Source organism: Oxyura jamaicensis, chromosome 2 (genome assembly GCF_011077185.1).
Source record: "Oxyura jamaicensis isolate SHBP4307 breed ruddy duck chromosome 2, BPBGC_Ojam_1.0, whole genome shotgun sequence".
Taxonomy (NCBI): Eukaryota; Metazoa; Chordata; class Aves; order Anseriformes; family Anatidae; genus Oxyura; species Oxyura jamaicensis.
This window is the reverse complement of record NC_048894.1, coordinates 76,140,426-76,158,064: the sequence shown is the minus strand read 5'-3', so window position 1 is coordinate 76,158,064 and position 17,639 is coordinate 76,140,426. Positions and strand designations below refer to the sequence as shown.

General features: G+C 34.6%; 1 protein-coding gene across 3 annotated transcripts in view; it reads left to right on the top strand.

The window, feature by feature from the left end:
* Positions 1-17,639, top strand: part of CDH9 (cadherin 9) — a 101,491-nt gene that overhangs the window by 63,735 nt on the left and 20,117 nt on the right. For all 3 annotated transcript variants that reach the window (XM_035318095.1, XM_035318094.1, XM_035318096.1), the window contains 2 exons: positions 12,540-12,659; positions 14,463-14,630. In XM_035318095.1, the coding sequence (XP_035173986.1) occupies positions 12,540-12,659; positions 14,463-14,630 (288 nt within the window). The remainder of the gene's footprint in view (positions 1-12,539; positions 12,660-14,462; positions 14,631-17,639) is intronic.

Here is a 17,639-nt window from a genome sequence, read left to right as displayed (position 1 = left end):
AAGGAAGGAAGGAAGGAAGGAAGGAAGGAAGGAAGGAAGGAAGGAAGAGTAAGGATTATTCAATTTCAGTACTAATTTTGCTCATTTTGTTCCCTGGATCAGAAGAGGTCAGATGAGTACCAGAACTGGCAGAAAGTAACAGGAGCATACAAAAAAATACAGAAGGAAAAGGCAGGAGAGACTGTTTCATAGCTAGCTGTAGATAAAATTTTCTTGATCTATTCATTTTTCTTCAGTTACAAAATCCTTAGATCTTCCATTCAGGCTTTTTTTTTATTATTATTTTTTTTAATAATAATAATAATAATTTTGTTCCTTATGATACCACAAGCCTGAGCGAATTCAATTGGAAAAGCAGAGCCATCTATTAACTCCGTGTCAGTAATCACTCTTGGTGCTAGAAGAAGTGGGGCTTTTGTAGAACTATTGTCAGCAAAGAAAGGTACCTAATGGTTGCTGTAAACACAATAAGGTGTAAATACTTTTCTTAGTTTTGTCCTGTGGGAACTGAGCCACTGCCAACCCATTGCCAATTTTGTGACCTCCTCTGATCTCCCATAAACATGCAACTGCTAGCCCTTAATGACATTCTGGTCTACGCTGTTTCTCATCGGAAGAGATAATATGAGAGCAGTTTGGATACAGCAATTAGATGGATAGATGGATTTTAAAGTACTGTATAGGGCTTTAGGCTTTGTAAACTGTGTGGCCTAAACTTAGAAGATGTAGTTTTGAAGTGACCACAATCTTTAATTTCTGTATGTCTCAGTTTCCCACCAATCAGAGGAAGATTATGTGTTCATCTACTTGCTGTGGTTTTACCTTGCTAGGCAGCTGAACTCCACCACAACCGCTCTATCACTCCATCTCCTCAGAAGAAAAGGGGAAGAAGAAAAGGAAAGAAACAATTCATTGGTTGAGATAAGGATAATTTAATTAAAGGAAAAATAATTATTATGGGAAAATTATTATTAATTAAATAATTTAACTAAAGGGAAAATGGAATGGGGAAAAGGGAAAAAAAAAAAAAAAAAAAAAAAAGGACTTGGGACTTGTGGAAGCACAGAGGAAAGAAATTACTCTCTGCTTCCCACCAACGAGTGATGCTTGACTACATCTTTGAAGCAGGACCTCAACACATGCTGCTGTTGTTCGGGAGGACAGACATTTTCATGAAAGCCTACCCCTCCCCTCTTCTTCCTTTTCCACCTTTTATGACTGAGTGTGACATCATATGGTATGGAATACCCCTTTGGTTGTTTTAGGTCAGCTGCCCTCTTGATGCTCCTTCCTCACCTCTTGCCTACCCTCAGCCTAGGGGTGTTAGATGGAGTCCAGATGCAGTGCCAGTATTGCTCAGCAGTAGACACAACACTGGTGTGATACCAATGCTGTTTTAGCTACAAGTGCAGAGCACAGCACTGTATGGGCTGCTGCAGTGAAAGTTAACTCCATCCCAGCCAAACCCATTACACTACATTGCAGCACCCCTGGAGTTACAGCCTTCTTGCAAAGGAATTTTTATGCCTGGGATAGGTTAAATGTGGCTCCCCTTTACTTCTCTCCAAAGGGATTCAGTGCAATACAGTTCAACTGGCTACTTTATTTAAACCATTGTATTATTTGCCATTATCTGTGTACCTAAAAAATAATTTTAAAAAAGGGTCTGGACCTTTCCAGATTAGAGCTTAAAATTAGCACTAAAATAACTCATATCATACTTAAACTAAGAATTATTTGATGCGTCCATTTTGCTTCCTTTTATTTCCATAGTTTTTCAGCTATAACACATTAATCTCTCAAGAAAAGCATAATGGGTCTGAATTCTTTACATAAGCACTTTTTCTCACACTGCAGAGCAGTACAATGGGATATGTTCTGCATTGCTACAGATGCTGTCCTTCAGATAGGATGTTAAGCCAAGGCCCTTTCCTCTTTCATGGCTTAGCATCCAAAAAGTAGAAATCAATGATATTCAGAAAATATTAAGGAACAGCAATGTTTCTTCAGACATTATACATACCTTTTGATACAATTATGCACCATTTATACATCTTTTAATAAAAATATGGATTACTATTCACAACCATGCACAACCTGTTTACAGAGTGAAAGTAAATACTGAATTTCTATACATAAAATCAGCTTTCATGCACCTAATCTACTCCCATACAAGCTGTTGCAAGTATAGGTAATTTTGCTTCTTTTAAGACAGGCTTCAGTATAACAGGTGCAGTGAGCCCTTTTGCACATTTATATGACCATATCGGAACCTGCAGCAACTGAAATGCTGGTGCTAAGGACAGGAATTGCTGGGACTAATTGACATTCCTAATATCAGGAACACCCGTGCCTCTATCAGAAGGAATATGTCAAATAGATACATAGGTGTGCTATATGCTCTATTGAAATGAAAACATGGCAAACATTAAAATAAGCAAGTTAATAGTATAGAGGAGGTAATCTGTTGTCTAATTGTAGGTTTCTTCCTGTTTAAAGTGAAAACATTAAAGTCTCAATTTATATCACGCTAATGCATGAGGTTCTTTCTTATTTACTGACACCATTTCCTAATTAAGCTACTTATGAAATCTTAGGTGTCTGAAAAAAAAAAAAAAAAGGAAACAAACAAACAAACAAACAAACAAAAAACTTCATTTACATTTTTGAGAGTGGGATTTCTTAGATGTTAGATCTATAGCAGGCTGGACATAAATCTGTCATTAATTGAAGAAGATGACTAGATCTAAGTTAAATCTGCCTGAGAATTAGTTATATGTAGCAATAAAACAAATCTACAAAATGTATTTAGAAGTAGCTAATTATTTTCTGTCCTGTTAAAGCATAAGGGCAAACATCTAGGATGCTCACTTAGTCTAATCTCCTGAACACAGAAGCTTTCAGTCCTTTTTACAAGCAAAGGCAGCTTTCTGGATGCTTGAATATACATTTTTAGTTGCTAATGTTATGCAGCTGAGTGTAAAATGTTTACTTTGAAAGTAAAACAGTGACAGGTGGCTTTTTTCCCCCACTAGAATTCTCTATAACTATTAAGTGTTTCCAGAATGTATAAATAAGATGCAAGGGATTGTATTTGGTTGTAAGATAAATTACAACAATTGTTTGTATTATAATATTAATCCAAGTAACAAAGCATCGCACAAACCTCAATATACATAAAGATGTTTTAACATGATTTTCAGTCTTCCAAAGATATAACAGTCTTATCAAACAGATCAGTGCATCACAAAGCAAAGGTCCAGATTCCTTATATTTATCTTGTTTGCCTCATTTCATACTATATCCCTCTCCACCACTGACCCTCAATTTTAGAAGAACAACTGGGAATTGAAGATTTTATCTCATATGAATCAGAATTATTAGGACTAGTTTTACCATAAATGGTTTTGCTACAGTATTACACCAGCCTAAATGTAGTAAACTCAAGAATGAAAAATGACTCCTCAAGAAGTCCATTGTTCTCCATAAAAGAGGCCAGAAAATGGTTTCCTACAGAGATGTAAGGACTCAGAATGTCTGCCCATGGTAGTTAAAATATTTTTAAATCAGTAATTTCTCACTCAAAACATTCCCATGTATACATATATACACACATATATAATGTATGCGCTTATATTAACTGCAGAAATAAAATATGATTTTTTGTTCAGTTAAATTATGAAAATAGGCATGAAAGTTGATGAAAATAAAGTTCTAGTGACACAAGATAAATCATAAAAAAAAAAAGTAAATACTATGTTAGTGTTTTTCTTCATTCAATTAACGATTCAGCGTGAACTCTGTAAGTCATCATTTTCCCTTATTGTCAATCACATAGTTATTTTGGAAATTTCCTGTCGATCTTCACAGAGTTAAGACATTGAAGGTAAGAAAAAGCTTATCCTGGACAAGCTTATCTGAAGATTACTCTGTATTGTTCCCATTGATGCTCATCATTTATTAAGTACATGTAACAAGATAGCTTGTAGCATTTTTCATTCAATTACTATATTTTTCTTAATATCTACAAAAACACATCTACAAGTTTTCACAATGACAGCAATCCTGCTGCTCAAACTTAATTATCTGCTATCTTACCAGATGCCTCAAAAGACTTTCCAGAACTGCTTTTCCCCCCCCCCCCCCAATCTCAGATATGTTTGACACTGTGAAATTGAGATTGAGCTCTCTGAAACTCTCTGAAAGTATCCATTTTACTTGTTATGAAAGTTGTGTTTTCATATTTAAAACAGATATTTCTTACAACTAATTGTCATTTTTTATTATTAATTTTTAAACACAACAGATCTAACATGCTGTCCACATAAGTATATACAGACGTGTGTGCATATCCTGCAAGTAACAGAATGTTTCCTATCAGATTCCTGTCAGCAAGAAAACTCAGTAGCAGTAACAGTTACTTCATCCTACCCCAAAGCAAATGATAAAAGAAAAATGACTGATAAATGATAAATAAGGCTATGAGCACAGTATATTGGAGGTATTAAATAAATAAATAAATAAAATTAAATAAATAAAAAGGCTTATTTCACTGTAAAGTCAAAATAAATGACAATTGTGTAAAAAGACATCTAAATATTAACCACCACATTAGTGCAGTAAGGTAGTAAGAGAGAGGTCTGGTAAAAAAGTCTTATATTTCATGGTCTAGAAAACTAATTAAATAATTACTGAGTTCATGAATACATGAAAACCGAGTTCTTGAATACAATTTTAAAACATACCATGTGTCTGGAACACGTGTAGCTGAGGAAGATAAATCACCTATTTAAGAGAATATATCCAACTAATTTTCTCTGAGACTTAGACATTCTGGAGTCTAAGTTTGGAAATGAGCACAGGCTCAGGGCCAGCTCAGGATATGAGTCTTTCCAAAATGAGTAGTTCAGAATCAGTGTCTTTAATCTTTTTATACCAGATTTTTTTCAAATCAATGAGGTTTTAAATCACTCACTCTGATCATATCCTTGCAATCAATGACCAATGTACTTGTGATCAATCGACAAGTCAGCAGTCTTTAGCAGAACACTTGTGCATGTCAGTCACTTGGCAGACATCTGAGCTCTTTTGAAGATAAATAAAATATATAGAAAAAATAACATAACAGTCTTGAGAGTTAAAATCTCTTAAAGTTAAAACCTTCCTTAAAATTCAAGGGTTTTTTTCTTCATACACACATACACAAATATGTACATGAATACACATATTTACTTACATATACACATGTAGATTCTAGAATTGTTTTCATTTTTGTCTAAAAATTGTACTCTGACATGTAGTTTCAAATATATATATATACATATATATACACATATAAGTACATGTACATATGTGAACATATATGTGTATATATATGTATATATATATAATGACTAAAATAACCCTGCAATCTGTTGCCTCTGCTTTAACCTCTATTTCTTTTTAAAATTATTCTTTTTTATTATTTCAACAGACAACATTCACAGTATCTAAAAACCATAGAAGCAAAGTAGTTTCATGAAGCATATATTAAACTCATGTAAATTTGTGTTTCTTAATAAGTTATTCATTTACTACATTTTCACAGGAAATTGTTATTTTCTACAGCTTTCTTAATGACTGAAGAGGCAGACTTTATCACCACCCAACCAGGAGTTCTCACAGATCATGGAAACACACAAAATCAAATAAATCTGAGGCCAGCCTGCTGTCTGAATAATAATGCACTACATTCTCATGGTCATAAGAGAGATTAACACTCAGTTTCTGATCACACTTGTCTGTGCAGCTGGCAAAAGCTAGAAACTCTGTTAAGATTGATATTTACTTCTATTACAGAAGAATTTTGAGGTTGCACATGAGAGGAGAGTTCTAGTCCCCTACCTAGAAATCCATAGTGAAGACACTCTGCAAAGTCGAATAAAGAGATACAAAAGCCAAGCTCATTGTAAAGGAGCAAATAAAACAGGTACAGGAAGCTTAATTGTTCCTTCCCAAAACATCACAAACCTGTCTATACTACACGTTAAAATACAGAACTGTACAGGAATGTATAATGGAATCTCAAAGTTTAGTCCAAAAAAAGCCAATTATTGATTTTTTTCTTTTAAATTTGCTTTTTGACTTTATTCTGATTACTTCTGAATCAGAATCTTTCTGATTACTTCATTATTTTATAAATTAAAAATTATAAATATACCTGAAAACTTGCTTGGAGCTTCTGTGTATGAATCAAGATTTTTAATCAATAAATAACACATTTTAGCCTTTAAGAGCTACTACTTCTCCTAGCAGGATCAAGGGGGAGCAAACTTTTCCTGAGTTTATCATAAGAACAGCTGAAAAAATAAATGAAATTAAGGTGGGAGAAAAGGGTCAAGATCTTAACCCTAAAGAGGAACCAGACCTTCAAGAAATTTTTAAGTGGTAGAATTCCTGTGCCTGAATTACCATGACTGGCAGCTGTTAGTCAGTAAAGCTGGCCTATTTCCATACATTCTGTAAGAGAATTCTGGGCAGACAGAAAGTAATTAAGACATATTATGGCATTACTTGTTGCACTTTAAATATATTTCTTTCATTAACAATTGGTTCTAGTTGTAAACCTTACCATATGCACAGCAGCTCCAAACCCAGAAGTATGTAACTGGTGAGTTTCATCATTATTTTGAATAGAAATTTTAACAATCGCATTGAGTTTATATTTTATTGTTGTTGTTGCTTTGGTTATTTTTTGTTGTTGCTGTTGTTATTTGAACATAGACTGCAAATACTTGTTCTGCCTAAAAGAAATGTGTTTTCTAATAGTAAGTATGTACAGCATCTTGAACTAAATGGAAAAGACTTCTAAGCTGCAGTTCATTTATTATGGATGACAGATCACTTTATACTATACTTCATTAGTCTATGAAATGCAATGTAAAAGGTAGTCAACATTAACACTTGAAAGAGTCTGCCATTTGATGGCACCAGTATTCTTGTTTCAGAAGTGACTTTTTTATGGTAATGGGGAAAAAAGAAGATTCCTCAAAGAGTAAACAGACAGTCTCATTCACCCACCAATACTACAAATTACTTCTCATTCTTTTCACTATTTTCCATTTCTTATTGTGTCTATAACGCTTTTCAAATTCTCATGCAGGGCATCTGATGCACTTCACAGTCACAATTACTACCAAAGGGAAACTAAAGTTACAGTATCAAGGTATTGAACAGCAGGAGGGCAAGGGCTAGAGGCTTTGTACAGCTTTAGACATTCTTTTCCAGTTCAATATCAGATATTATTTTGCAATGGTGTATGTATTGTATTCACAGTCAAAAGCATCTACCCCACACAGCATTTCAAATAGATTAGACAGAGTAGTTTAGCTACATTACTTCTTCCTATGCAGCGAGGCAATCATTAACATGTACTTCTTTAATGCAAGTCCTGATAACACAATATAAAATGTGAATTCATTTTATCATAAAAAAATGAAAGATAGAATAAACCCCTGAAACATCAGAACAGAATACACACAAGAAATTAAGAGAATTATTTCCCTGTTATGTTTATATAATACAAGGGACTGTTTCCAGGGTAAAGCTTCATAAAAATAGAATCTCATATTTCTGGAATGCATGGTAAGTCCCATGAGTTTTTACTGTAATGGAGTAAAAGGAAGAGTAAAAGAGTTCTGAGTAATAAAGCTATACCCCTCAGCATAGCCTGCTCTTTTTTGCATCTCTCATAAATTACTTTTAGTCTCACTAGCAGGGTGCAAATTTTAAAATTTCTTGATGGGAGATCAAGAGGCAGCTAAAACAAACATACAGTACCCACCTACAGGAGCACATCAGCTGGCTTCTAGATCAACCATTATGAGACACTGTACAGAAAAATATGAGACCACATATTTTCAAGTGTAATGAAATTTCACCTTACATACACTGTTGGACTGTTAAAAATAATCACCTGGGTAAAATGAAATCTATGTAATACTTTATCTCCTCTTTCATGCCACCCTTCCACCTTCTCTATTATTCATTCCTGTTCTTTATTTCTGCTCAAAATATACAGCTGAACTACATTTTAAGTTATTTCTTATTTTTTTCCCATGTAATGTTACCGTTCCTTTGAGACCCGTTCCACAGGTACCTTCTTTGTTCTAAGTTGTTTTTTGTTGTTGTTTGCTTTTCTCAGTCATGCACATTTATTACTCTTCTAAATTTAGATCATTTATCTATTTATTTGTTGACACTTGCTCCTCTTCTATTTACACCCTTCTTTTTCTCTTGGTCTTACAAACCTTTTATGCTACCAATCTTTTGGCCTTCTCTTCACCAAAGAAAAAGCAGTCTAGCAAAACCTCTCCTAAACTGGGGTCACGGACAAAAAAGTGAAGTTCACCTTGCTGTTCCTTATTTCTTCAGCTTTCTAGATAGGAACTGTCTTCCAGCCAAACATAAGGGTTAGGTCTCAATATCCCTTTCCTTTATATAGAAAGTAGTCTGATGTGATGTACTCCAACTGGACAATTAAGAAGATACTGTCGGTGAATTTTATAGGTTCCTAGAATTTGTAGGCCTAGATGACTACTTGCATTTCATAATTTCTCCAGTTCCTTGCCAAAGCACGGACTCAATCTATTCAGAGAGAATAACCTGCTCTGTAAATAAATGTCGTTTAATATGTTTCAGTATTTCTGTAGCTCACTTAAAATTTCACTCATGTCTTCAGCAGTATGTCCAGATGAAAAGAATCCCTGGATCCATGCTGTCTAAGTAAGCTGTCCATCTGCTTATTTTTTTGAAGATTTTAACAGAACAAAATTTCTAGTTTTGCCTCCAGAGGTTTCCCAGAGTTCTCCCAAATCTTTTCAGCTTGTGAAAATAATCATCTTCTGAAGTCTTCTCTCCATGAATAAACTTGATGAACAGCAGATTGTCATTGTGCTTGAAAACATGAAGAAAGCACAAGAGCTTCTCCTTTAGGGAGACAAAGTCCTTCCTTCCTCTCCACTTACTCCAGCTGGTCTTCTATTTCTGAAAATGAAGCAGACTTTCTGCTTTGAGTAGAGCTTTCTTTTAAATAGAGCTGGGTGGTGGGGGTGGGGGGGTGGGGGGGTAGGGAGGAAGGGAGGAAATTGAAAATACATATTCACTGTAAAAAATCAGAACTTTTTAATAATAATAATAATTGTCATTTTGATAGAAGTTGACTTCAGAAAATATAGAAAGGAAATTGTCTGATAATGTCAAAAACATTCTGTTTCAAAATTTCTTTTTTTTTTTTTTTTAATTTTAAATGTTTTTTTTGAAAACTTCATATTAGAAGACCTAAGTCTAAACCAAACATTGCATTTTTTTCCTCAAAATTGAAAGCTGGGATATGCATGAGATACATGCTGAAAAAAATAAGACTTTACATTAAAAAATAGCAAAATGTGTACCTATCTCATTTGCTAGAAGACTTCTTTTTGCACTACAGTAATCCTCTGAGGTATATTTACATCTGCTATGCAAACACTCTAGTGTCATGTTAGGAGACCTGCTTATACCAAGGACTCTTTCAAGGGCTGAAGAACACATAGACCCAAAGCATTTTAAGCACAATTCAGAAAATCATTTTAATTTCAACTGCTTTTTCAACATTATATCCCACTCCTCATGAGTTCTGGAAATCTGTTAGTGGAACTCTATTCTGACACTGAATCACACAGTCCTAGATATGGAGTGATGCTCTCTCTAATTCAAATTTCCTTTCTGGACTCCGCATTTCCTATACACACATACATAAAACCATGTACATGCACGCAAGAACACAGTCACTAAAAGACGATACACAGATTTAATCTAGATTGTCTTTTCTCTTGTTACACTCAAAATTATCTTTCTGCCTTTTTCTACCCTTATATTAGGATTCCATCCTTCACAAAGTGCTTAAGCTTCTAGACTCAAACATCCATCTAAGCAAAGAATAAAAGAAAAAACAACAACAACAAACTTATACTGATGCTAGATTGCTCATAAAGCTTGGAAAATTCAACAGTTTCAACACACAGTTATTCCTTGTTCATTGCATACAGATATACGGAGAATCTTTGAGACACAAAGACAACAAAATTATATAGAAGCTGTGTGGAAAATATATATATATATATATTGAGAATTCATCTAAACAAAACCAAACAAAAAGGAAAAATAAATAACATATGCCTTTTGAGAACTCTCAGAGTTATCTCCCACCTTGAGAAAGGATAGGCATGCTGGGTAGGATTGGATTGAATTTCACTTTGTTTTGCAGACAAGTGTTTGCATTATTCCTTAGACTGTTCTGTTCATTCATGCTGTTCTGGTCATTCTCATATTTTCTCTAGCATCTTTCACACTAGTTTGCTAGTGTGGTGGGTCTGACATTGGCTGTCTGCCAAAACCCTACCCAGCTACTCTTTTACTCTTCTTCAACAGGATAGGGGAAAAAGTAAAATGGTACATTTGTAGGTCAAAATGAAGAAATAATTTACCAATTACCATCATAGGCAAAACAGACTCTACTTGGGGAAGAGTAATTTAATTTATTAACAATTAAAATATACAAGGATCGTGAGGAAAAAAAAAAGAAAAAAAAAAAAATCTGGAATGCCTTCCTTGAAAGAAAACATCACTTTCAAAACAGGATTCAGCATTCCGCCTTTCAGCAAAACAGGCAGCTGGGAAAAGAAAGTTAATGTTCACTCAGTTTTTATGACCATACTAAAATTTCTGTGTCACTCCTAAAACACTTCCTAAATCAGGCAAGAGCAATAATTTTAACTTCTAGTTACTACAGCGACACACAATATAAGATCCTACTGATAAGCTGTACATTTTTAGGAAGACAACAATGATAGTGGCTCTCCTTCCCCTCTTAAACATTAGTAGGTATGAACTTTTTTTTTTTTTCATTTTTTTGGGGCTGTGTGTGTGGAGGGGAGTAGAAGAGCGGAGGGAAGCAGATAGAACTTATGGAATTTTACATTCCTCAAATAGTCTTCATTTTGCATCCAGATCAACAGTTCTGCTGGACCTTTAGTGATAAGTTTGTTCTTAAATATTTGCTGCTTCAGGATTATCTTTACAACTCACCTTGGTGCACAGATGCCTTCTGTTTAATCAGCCAAAAATAATCTAGATTGCTGATGGCAAAAATCAACTTCACAGTTTGATGAATTGTGACAAAGCCTTTTTACAACTTTATTCTGCTGCTTTGTTGTAGATTTTTTGGTTGTTGCAGATCAGTGTTCACACAGAGACAAGGATGTTTTGGCTTCTCATGCTGCCCTGTCAGAAAGGAGGCTGAGGGTGCACCAGGAGCTAGGAGGGGACACAGCCAGGACAGCTGGCCCAGGCTGGGCAGAGGGATGTCCCACACCATGTGATGTCATGCTGAGCAATAAAAGCTGGGTTAAAGAAGAAAGGGGGGAGCAGAGGTGGAGAGCAGCGGAATTTCAGGATGATAGCATTTGTGTTCTTAAGTAACCATTATTCATGATGAGCCCTGCTTCCCTGGACAGGACATGGCTGAACATGTGACTGCTAATGGGAAATAGCAAATGAATTCCTTGTTTTGCTTTGTTTCTGTGTGGTTTTTGCTTTACCTAGTCAACTGTTTTTATCTCAACCCATGAGTTCTCACAATTTTACCTTTTTGATTCTCTCTCCATCCCACATGGAAAGAGTGAGTGAGCAACTGTGTAGCACTTAGCTGCCTTCCAGGTTAAAACACAAGAATTATTAAATTATTATTTTTTACCTATTGTTATATAGGGCTTTACAAAAGCATTTATTTATTTATTTATTTATTTATTTATTTCTAATCCATGAACTACACAGAGCGTATTTGCTCACAGTGCTCTTGATCTCATATGGCTTATGCTCTCCTGATTGTAATCACAGGATCTGGGTAAGACATTTTCATGCAAAATAAAATTTGCTGAGAAAATGTAGTTATGGTTTAATTAAAATGATTTGCCAAGTAATAGGATAATTTTGATCAAGGGAGAAAAAATAAAACAGCATGTGTTATTGCACAATTTAACCATTTAAAAAAAATCTTTAAAAATAGCATGAGAAAAAATGTTTATTTCATCCTGATGTCAGATATTTGGAGGTTGTCTGCTAGTCAGAAAATGAGGCTAATTTATTAAGCCAAATTTAAAAATCATAGTAATACTTTTCACACTGTTTCAGCTGAGGTCAAGTTATTACCAAATAAACAATCTTTAAAACTGTTTGGTTACAGAAAGAAAATGAATATTGTGATGGATTTCAAAGACATGTGCCCTTTCCTGTGTATTTACTGATGTTTAAATGAAACATGGAGCTTAATTGATAACAATTTTAGTTTTAGTCATAAGGAAGTTGTGACTTTATTTGACTGTTTGCCTGGGGAAGATAACACTGGATTTTTCCAATGGATACTGTTTGTTTCTTTATTGAATCCAGTACAGAAACCACTGTGAATGATTTCTAAGAAATGTCTTAGAAATACTCTGATTCCTTGTTTGGTACCCATTTAGGTACATCTGTTATTCAAGTGACAGCCACAGATGCTGATGATGCCAACTATGGAAACAGTGCCAAAGTGGTGTACAGTATCCTCCAGGGACAGCCATATTTTTCAGTGGATCCAGAAACAGGTGAGCAACGTGTCTGTTCTACTTTCTGTAATGACAAAGAGAGGATGCAGGGACAAAGACACTTTTCACTTGTATTCAAATATTGCAACAGGCTTATGGCATCACATAACTTGGCATGAAGCAGATAAAGTTTTTTACAAATGGAAATTGTAATCAGTAAAAAATATACCTTTTCTGTTTAAAGAATATTATTAGAGAACTGCTTTGCTTGGTATGAAAAAGACTTCTGGAAGACAGCTGTGCACTATAAGGGTTTAGAAAGTGTGATACAGATACCTAACAACAGATACCTAATCCTAGGACACATAACACTTACAAGGCATTGCATTAGAGGGTTTCCGCATATTATCAAAGCTATTCAGTTTAAGGATACAGAATTTAAGTGCAATTATGTCCAGAGTCCCTGAAGTTCCAAATCCAATGAGCATGCTCAGATGATAGTTAACTTACTTTTGAGATACATTGATATTTCTTTTGAGATACATTGAGATTTCTTTTTGTAATACAGCAAGTACATTATAGCTACAGGATAATAAGAGTCATATAGCTAGAGTTTGAAAAGAGAATATAACACTTTTGCCTAGGATTAAAGTTTATTTCTTTTTCTCCACCCTTTTTTAACTTTACCAGGCACAAACAGGGAGACAGTACAAGTATAGGTGACTAACCAAGGCCAGCGAGTGTCAAGGCAGGGGATACTTGGGAGCTCATCTTTGATTCTGGGATTATCATTCATATTTATCCAATTGGCTTTTTTATGTTACATTACCAGGCTTAATTATGGTAATCACAACCCAGTAATCCTAGATCAGAGATAAGTACTATAACTACTGGACTAGTGGTTTTTGTTTGTTTGGTTGGTTGTTTTTGTTTTGTTTTGGTTGGTTGGTTGTTTTTGTGTGTGTCTATGTGTGTTCGTTTCTTTCTTTCTCTAAGAGTAGGAGTTTTGCAGATTATTTATTTATATTAACATAATCATAAACATAAACATAGGACAATCTTCATATCAAGCCAAGCTTGCAAAAGTGTCCTTTTTATTTAAATTTTCTTGCTTCATCAGATAAAGTTCTTATCACTTCAACCTTGCAAAACCACTTCCTTTTTAAATACAGAAAATCCTCATTTATTTTCTAAAAGAAAACATGCACATGTCTACTTTGATGGAAAGATCTTTTGTGCTCTGTATGCCTAAAACACATGCTCTTGGGAGTCCCTATGCTTTTTGTGTGCTGAATGAGTCTGAGACAATTAAAATATATTTTATGAAATCCTTGAGATCAGACACACAGAAAAGACTTTTCAGCAGTAGTTTTACAGTCTTGTCCAATTCTTTATTAGCTATAGGCCTCAATGACTACCATCACCCCCACTGGGCATTAAAATCTGTGTATTATTACAGTCTGAAATAATGAATCCAGGATATGACAGAGTTCAACTTTGTGCTGTAGTATCAAAACCTCACCAGGGATGGAGATTTCATATTGCATTAAAATAATAGCTGGGATAGTATTTGAAAAAAAATAACAAATTCAAAAAAACATTAATATTTTTGTCATTGGACCTAATTACCTTCATTAAGAACTTTTAAAACAGTGAATAGTATCTGTTATATTTCTTTCTCTTTTTCTTAAAATCACATTAAATCAGTCAGAGATTAAAAAGTTTACTGTAATATACCTTGTTTTGCTTCCTATGGATTAACATCTGAACATGATCTTACATAAATCCATTTAAAAACTCAGAGATTAACTCATCATGTTTTTTTCTCCTCCCCCTCTGTCTCCTTTATCTCATTTCTCCAAGGCATAATCAAGACTGCTCTACCAGACATGAGCAGAGAAAACAGGGAACAGTATCAAGTGGTCATCCAGGCCAAAGACATGGGAGGCCAGATGGGAGGACTATCAGGGACTACCACTGTGAACATCACACTGACTGATGTCAATGACAACCCACCTCGATTCCCCCAGAGTATGGAGCATCTAAGAGTCCTGTTGCTCTCCAAAGAAACTCTCTACAATCAGCTGTTTTACTGTTGCCATCTGGGATCTTTCTTTTTCCTCTCTCTCTTTTTCTTTTTTCTTCCTCTTCTCTTCCTCTCATTTATTTATTTATTAATTTTGCACAAATACTGGCCCACTGTTGTGTCTGTTTATGCTGCAGTATTGGTAAGGCAAATAGGAATCTTTGCCTACTTTTTTTTAATGTTGAAGTATTTCTTGCAAAGAAAAATCTTCTTCCCCTTTTTACTCTGTTCACAGGAACATTAACTGTAACAATAGCTTAGGCTAACTGCAGGGTTTTGAAAGCCATTCGAAAAAAATTAATCACAAAATTTAGGGTTCAGTTTTTGGAGACACTTGTAGTCTCACGCATTTAGGCAAATATATCACCAAATTTTCTAATGTACCACCTTGCACAGGCAGAGTTGTTCAGGTGTCATGATCAGCTGGAAGTCTAAACATTTGGTTCAGGTATTTATAATCTACATTGAGTTCTTGTTGATGACTGCTTTTGATAATCTAGTCTCTATTTGACACAATTAAGATTTTTAAAAATATCTCTGTAGAATAAATCTGGCAAATGAAAGCAGCATGATACAGAAAGCTTCACAATATACTACATATCCTTTCATCCTGGGCCACTGGTTTAAATCCAGTTCCATGTTTTTATAATCAGTGTCTGATAACTGCCTGACAGGCTGCAGGTATAAGAAATTCACAGCCTCAGTTCAGAGACTGTTGGAAAAATTTCCACGTCATAAAATTTGAATTGCTTGTTGGCACTGAATAGAGATCTGACTGGCTGTCTTTACAGATTCACCAAAAGCTGAACAAACAAGGCTGATTTAAAAAATACTCTCCTTGACTTGCAGGAACTTGAAAAGCACTTCAGTGCCATGTGGCAATAAGTACACTCAAAATAGTATAAACAGGTCAACCTAGAACAGATTTTTTTTAAATGTTAGAAAACTCTGACAGATGGGTTAGAGAGGATTCTTGAAGCTGCATACAACTTTTTTACCTCTATTCATCATAACACATTCATCTTTTTAAGAAGAGAGGGGAAGGAAAGTATGGGTTTCATAAAGAATTTGAGTTCATATTCAGAGTTTACTTGCAGAAAATTGCCTTCAAATGGGAAATTCACACCATGATTTTTAACTTACCTTTCTGCTTATTTCAGGAAAGGATACTCATGTATAGCATGATACAGCCCACAATATTTTGGCAAATAGGAATTCTTGAACCTAAACTAGAATGCAGTGTAGCATATTGTAAGCTTTGTTGCTGAATTAAATTAAATTAAATTAAATTAAAAATTAAATTATGTACAAAGCTACAAACTAAGTTCTCAGTCTCTTTAGCTTAATGAAAGCTCTTCTTCCAAGATTAGCTGTAGCTTGAAGTCTATGGGAGTTCTGATAATTTCAAAGCTTTGGTTCTGGTACATAATTATAGAGAAATTCACACAATTTTATGCTTCATATAATATTCAGTATATTTTCTACACAGAATATCACTGAAACACACAGGTTGGCAATAGATGTCTCGCTGTAGTATCTATTCCATGGTGTAATTTTCATTTTGCAGATTACCTTTCCGTTGCATTTTCTTTCTTCTCAGAAGTTTCAACATTTCCAGGGAAATCAAATATATAGAAGCATCTAGAGGTTTTGATATCATCTCAGATAGTTATGAACAGGGTCATACCTTCAAATTATTATCTAGTTCTGGAAATTTGTTCCTTCCAAAAATATATATATATATTATTTTTTTTCTTACATGAGGAACCAATAAGTAAAAATGTGGCCCAAAGCAGAGGGTGAATGGCAAGTAGAAGCAACATGAGATGACTAGGCACTGAAGAACTAAAGACTGATTTCTTAGAGTAGATAGAATAGTGAAAAATGGCAGAGTGCACGGTGAAATACAGGTTGTTTGGACTGCAGTAAGAAGGAACTGATCTGTTTTGTTCACTTTTCTGAAAGGTGCACAGATCCTGCACATTTCAAAATCATGGACCTAAGCTGAATTTAAATGGCACTATAATGAAAATCTTACGTATTTGGAAGTCAGTTGTACTCTATACTAAACTAGCCATCTAACATGCCAAAAATGTGTAGCACTCACGCAGCACCACAAAAATAAGGAATGCTTTCAGAAGCAAAAACACTCAAGGGAGTTATTTATTCTGGAAGAAGACATAAGTAACATGATTAAATCTGTTCTTACAGTATTCCTGGCTCACCAGCCAAACCTCGAATTTGAGTTAGCATTCAAACTTATGGTTAGCTGCCAGGAATGTTAACTTTCATCCCTTTTTCTGCTTGTTTTAAGGGAATAACATGCATTTTTGTTTGTATGGATCGCAGCCAAAGAGTCTACTGCTGAGCTTTCACTTATAGCCTCAAATTTGTAATAACAAATATAATTTATCATCAAGCATTAGCTTCCATTTTGTTACACATCTATAGAAATATAGGATATTTCCAGTGACACTCTTTCGTACTTAGTCTGTACATTTGGAAATAGAGACTCGTTCAACACTCAGATGTCTGCTGTAGTCTTTGTGCTTAAAATAAACCTTCAGGACCATTTTAAAGCACAAGTTAATATAGGAAATAGTCTAACTGCAAGAAATATACTTGCCTGTACTGTCTTATAGGTCAATACAACTTATACACGTTCTTACTGCAACCTTCAAATACGAATTGTGTATTTTGACCACAGCTAATTTTGTTAGATCAAGACTTTTACACTATTTTTCTAATGCTACTACTTTTTATTTATTTACATGAGAAAATAGCTCAGTTCCTCCCTCCCCATCTCCTCCCTCCATTATGTTCTGGAATATTGCATGTAAAATGCTGAAAATATCAGATTTTTGTTGTTGTTTTTGTTCATATACTTGCTAACAAATTACTGAAAATAGTGATCTAGAAACATCTGTGTCTTACCAGTTGTGAAAGGTCTTCAT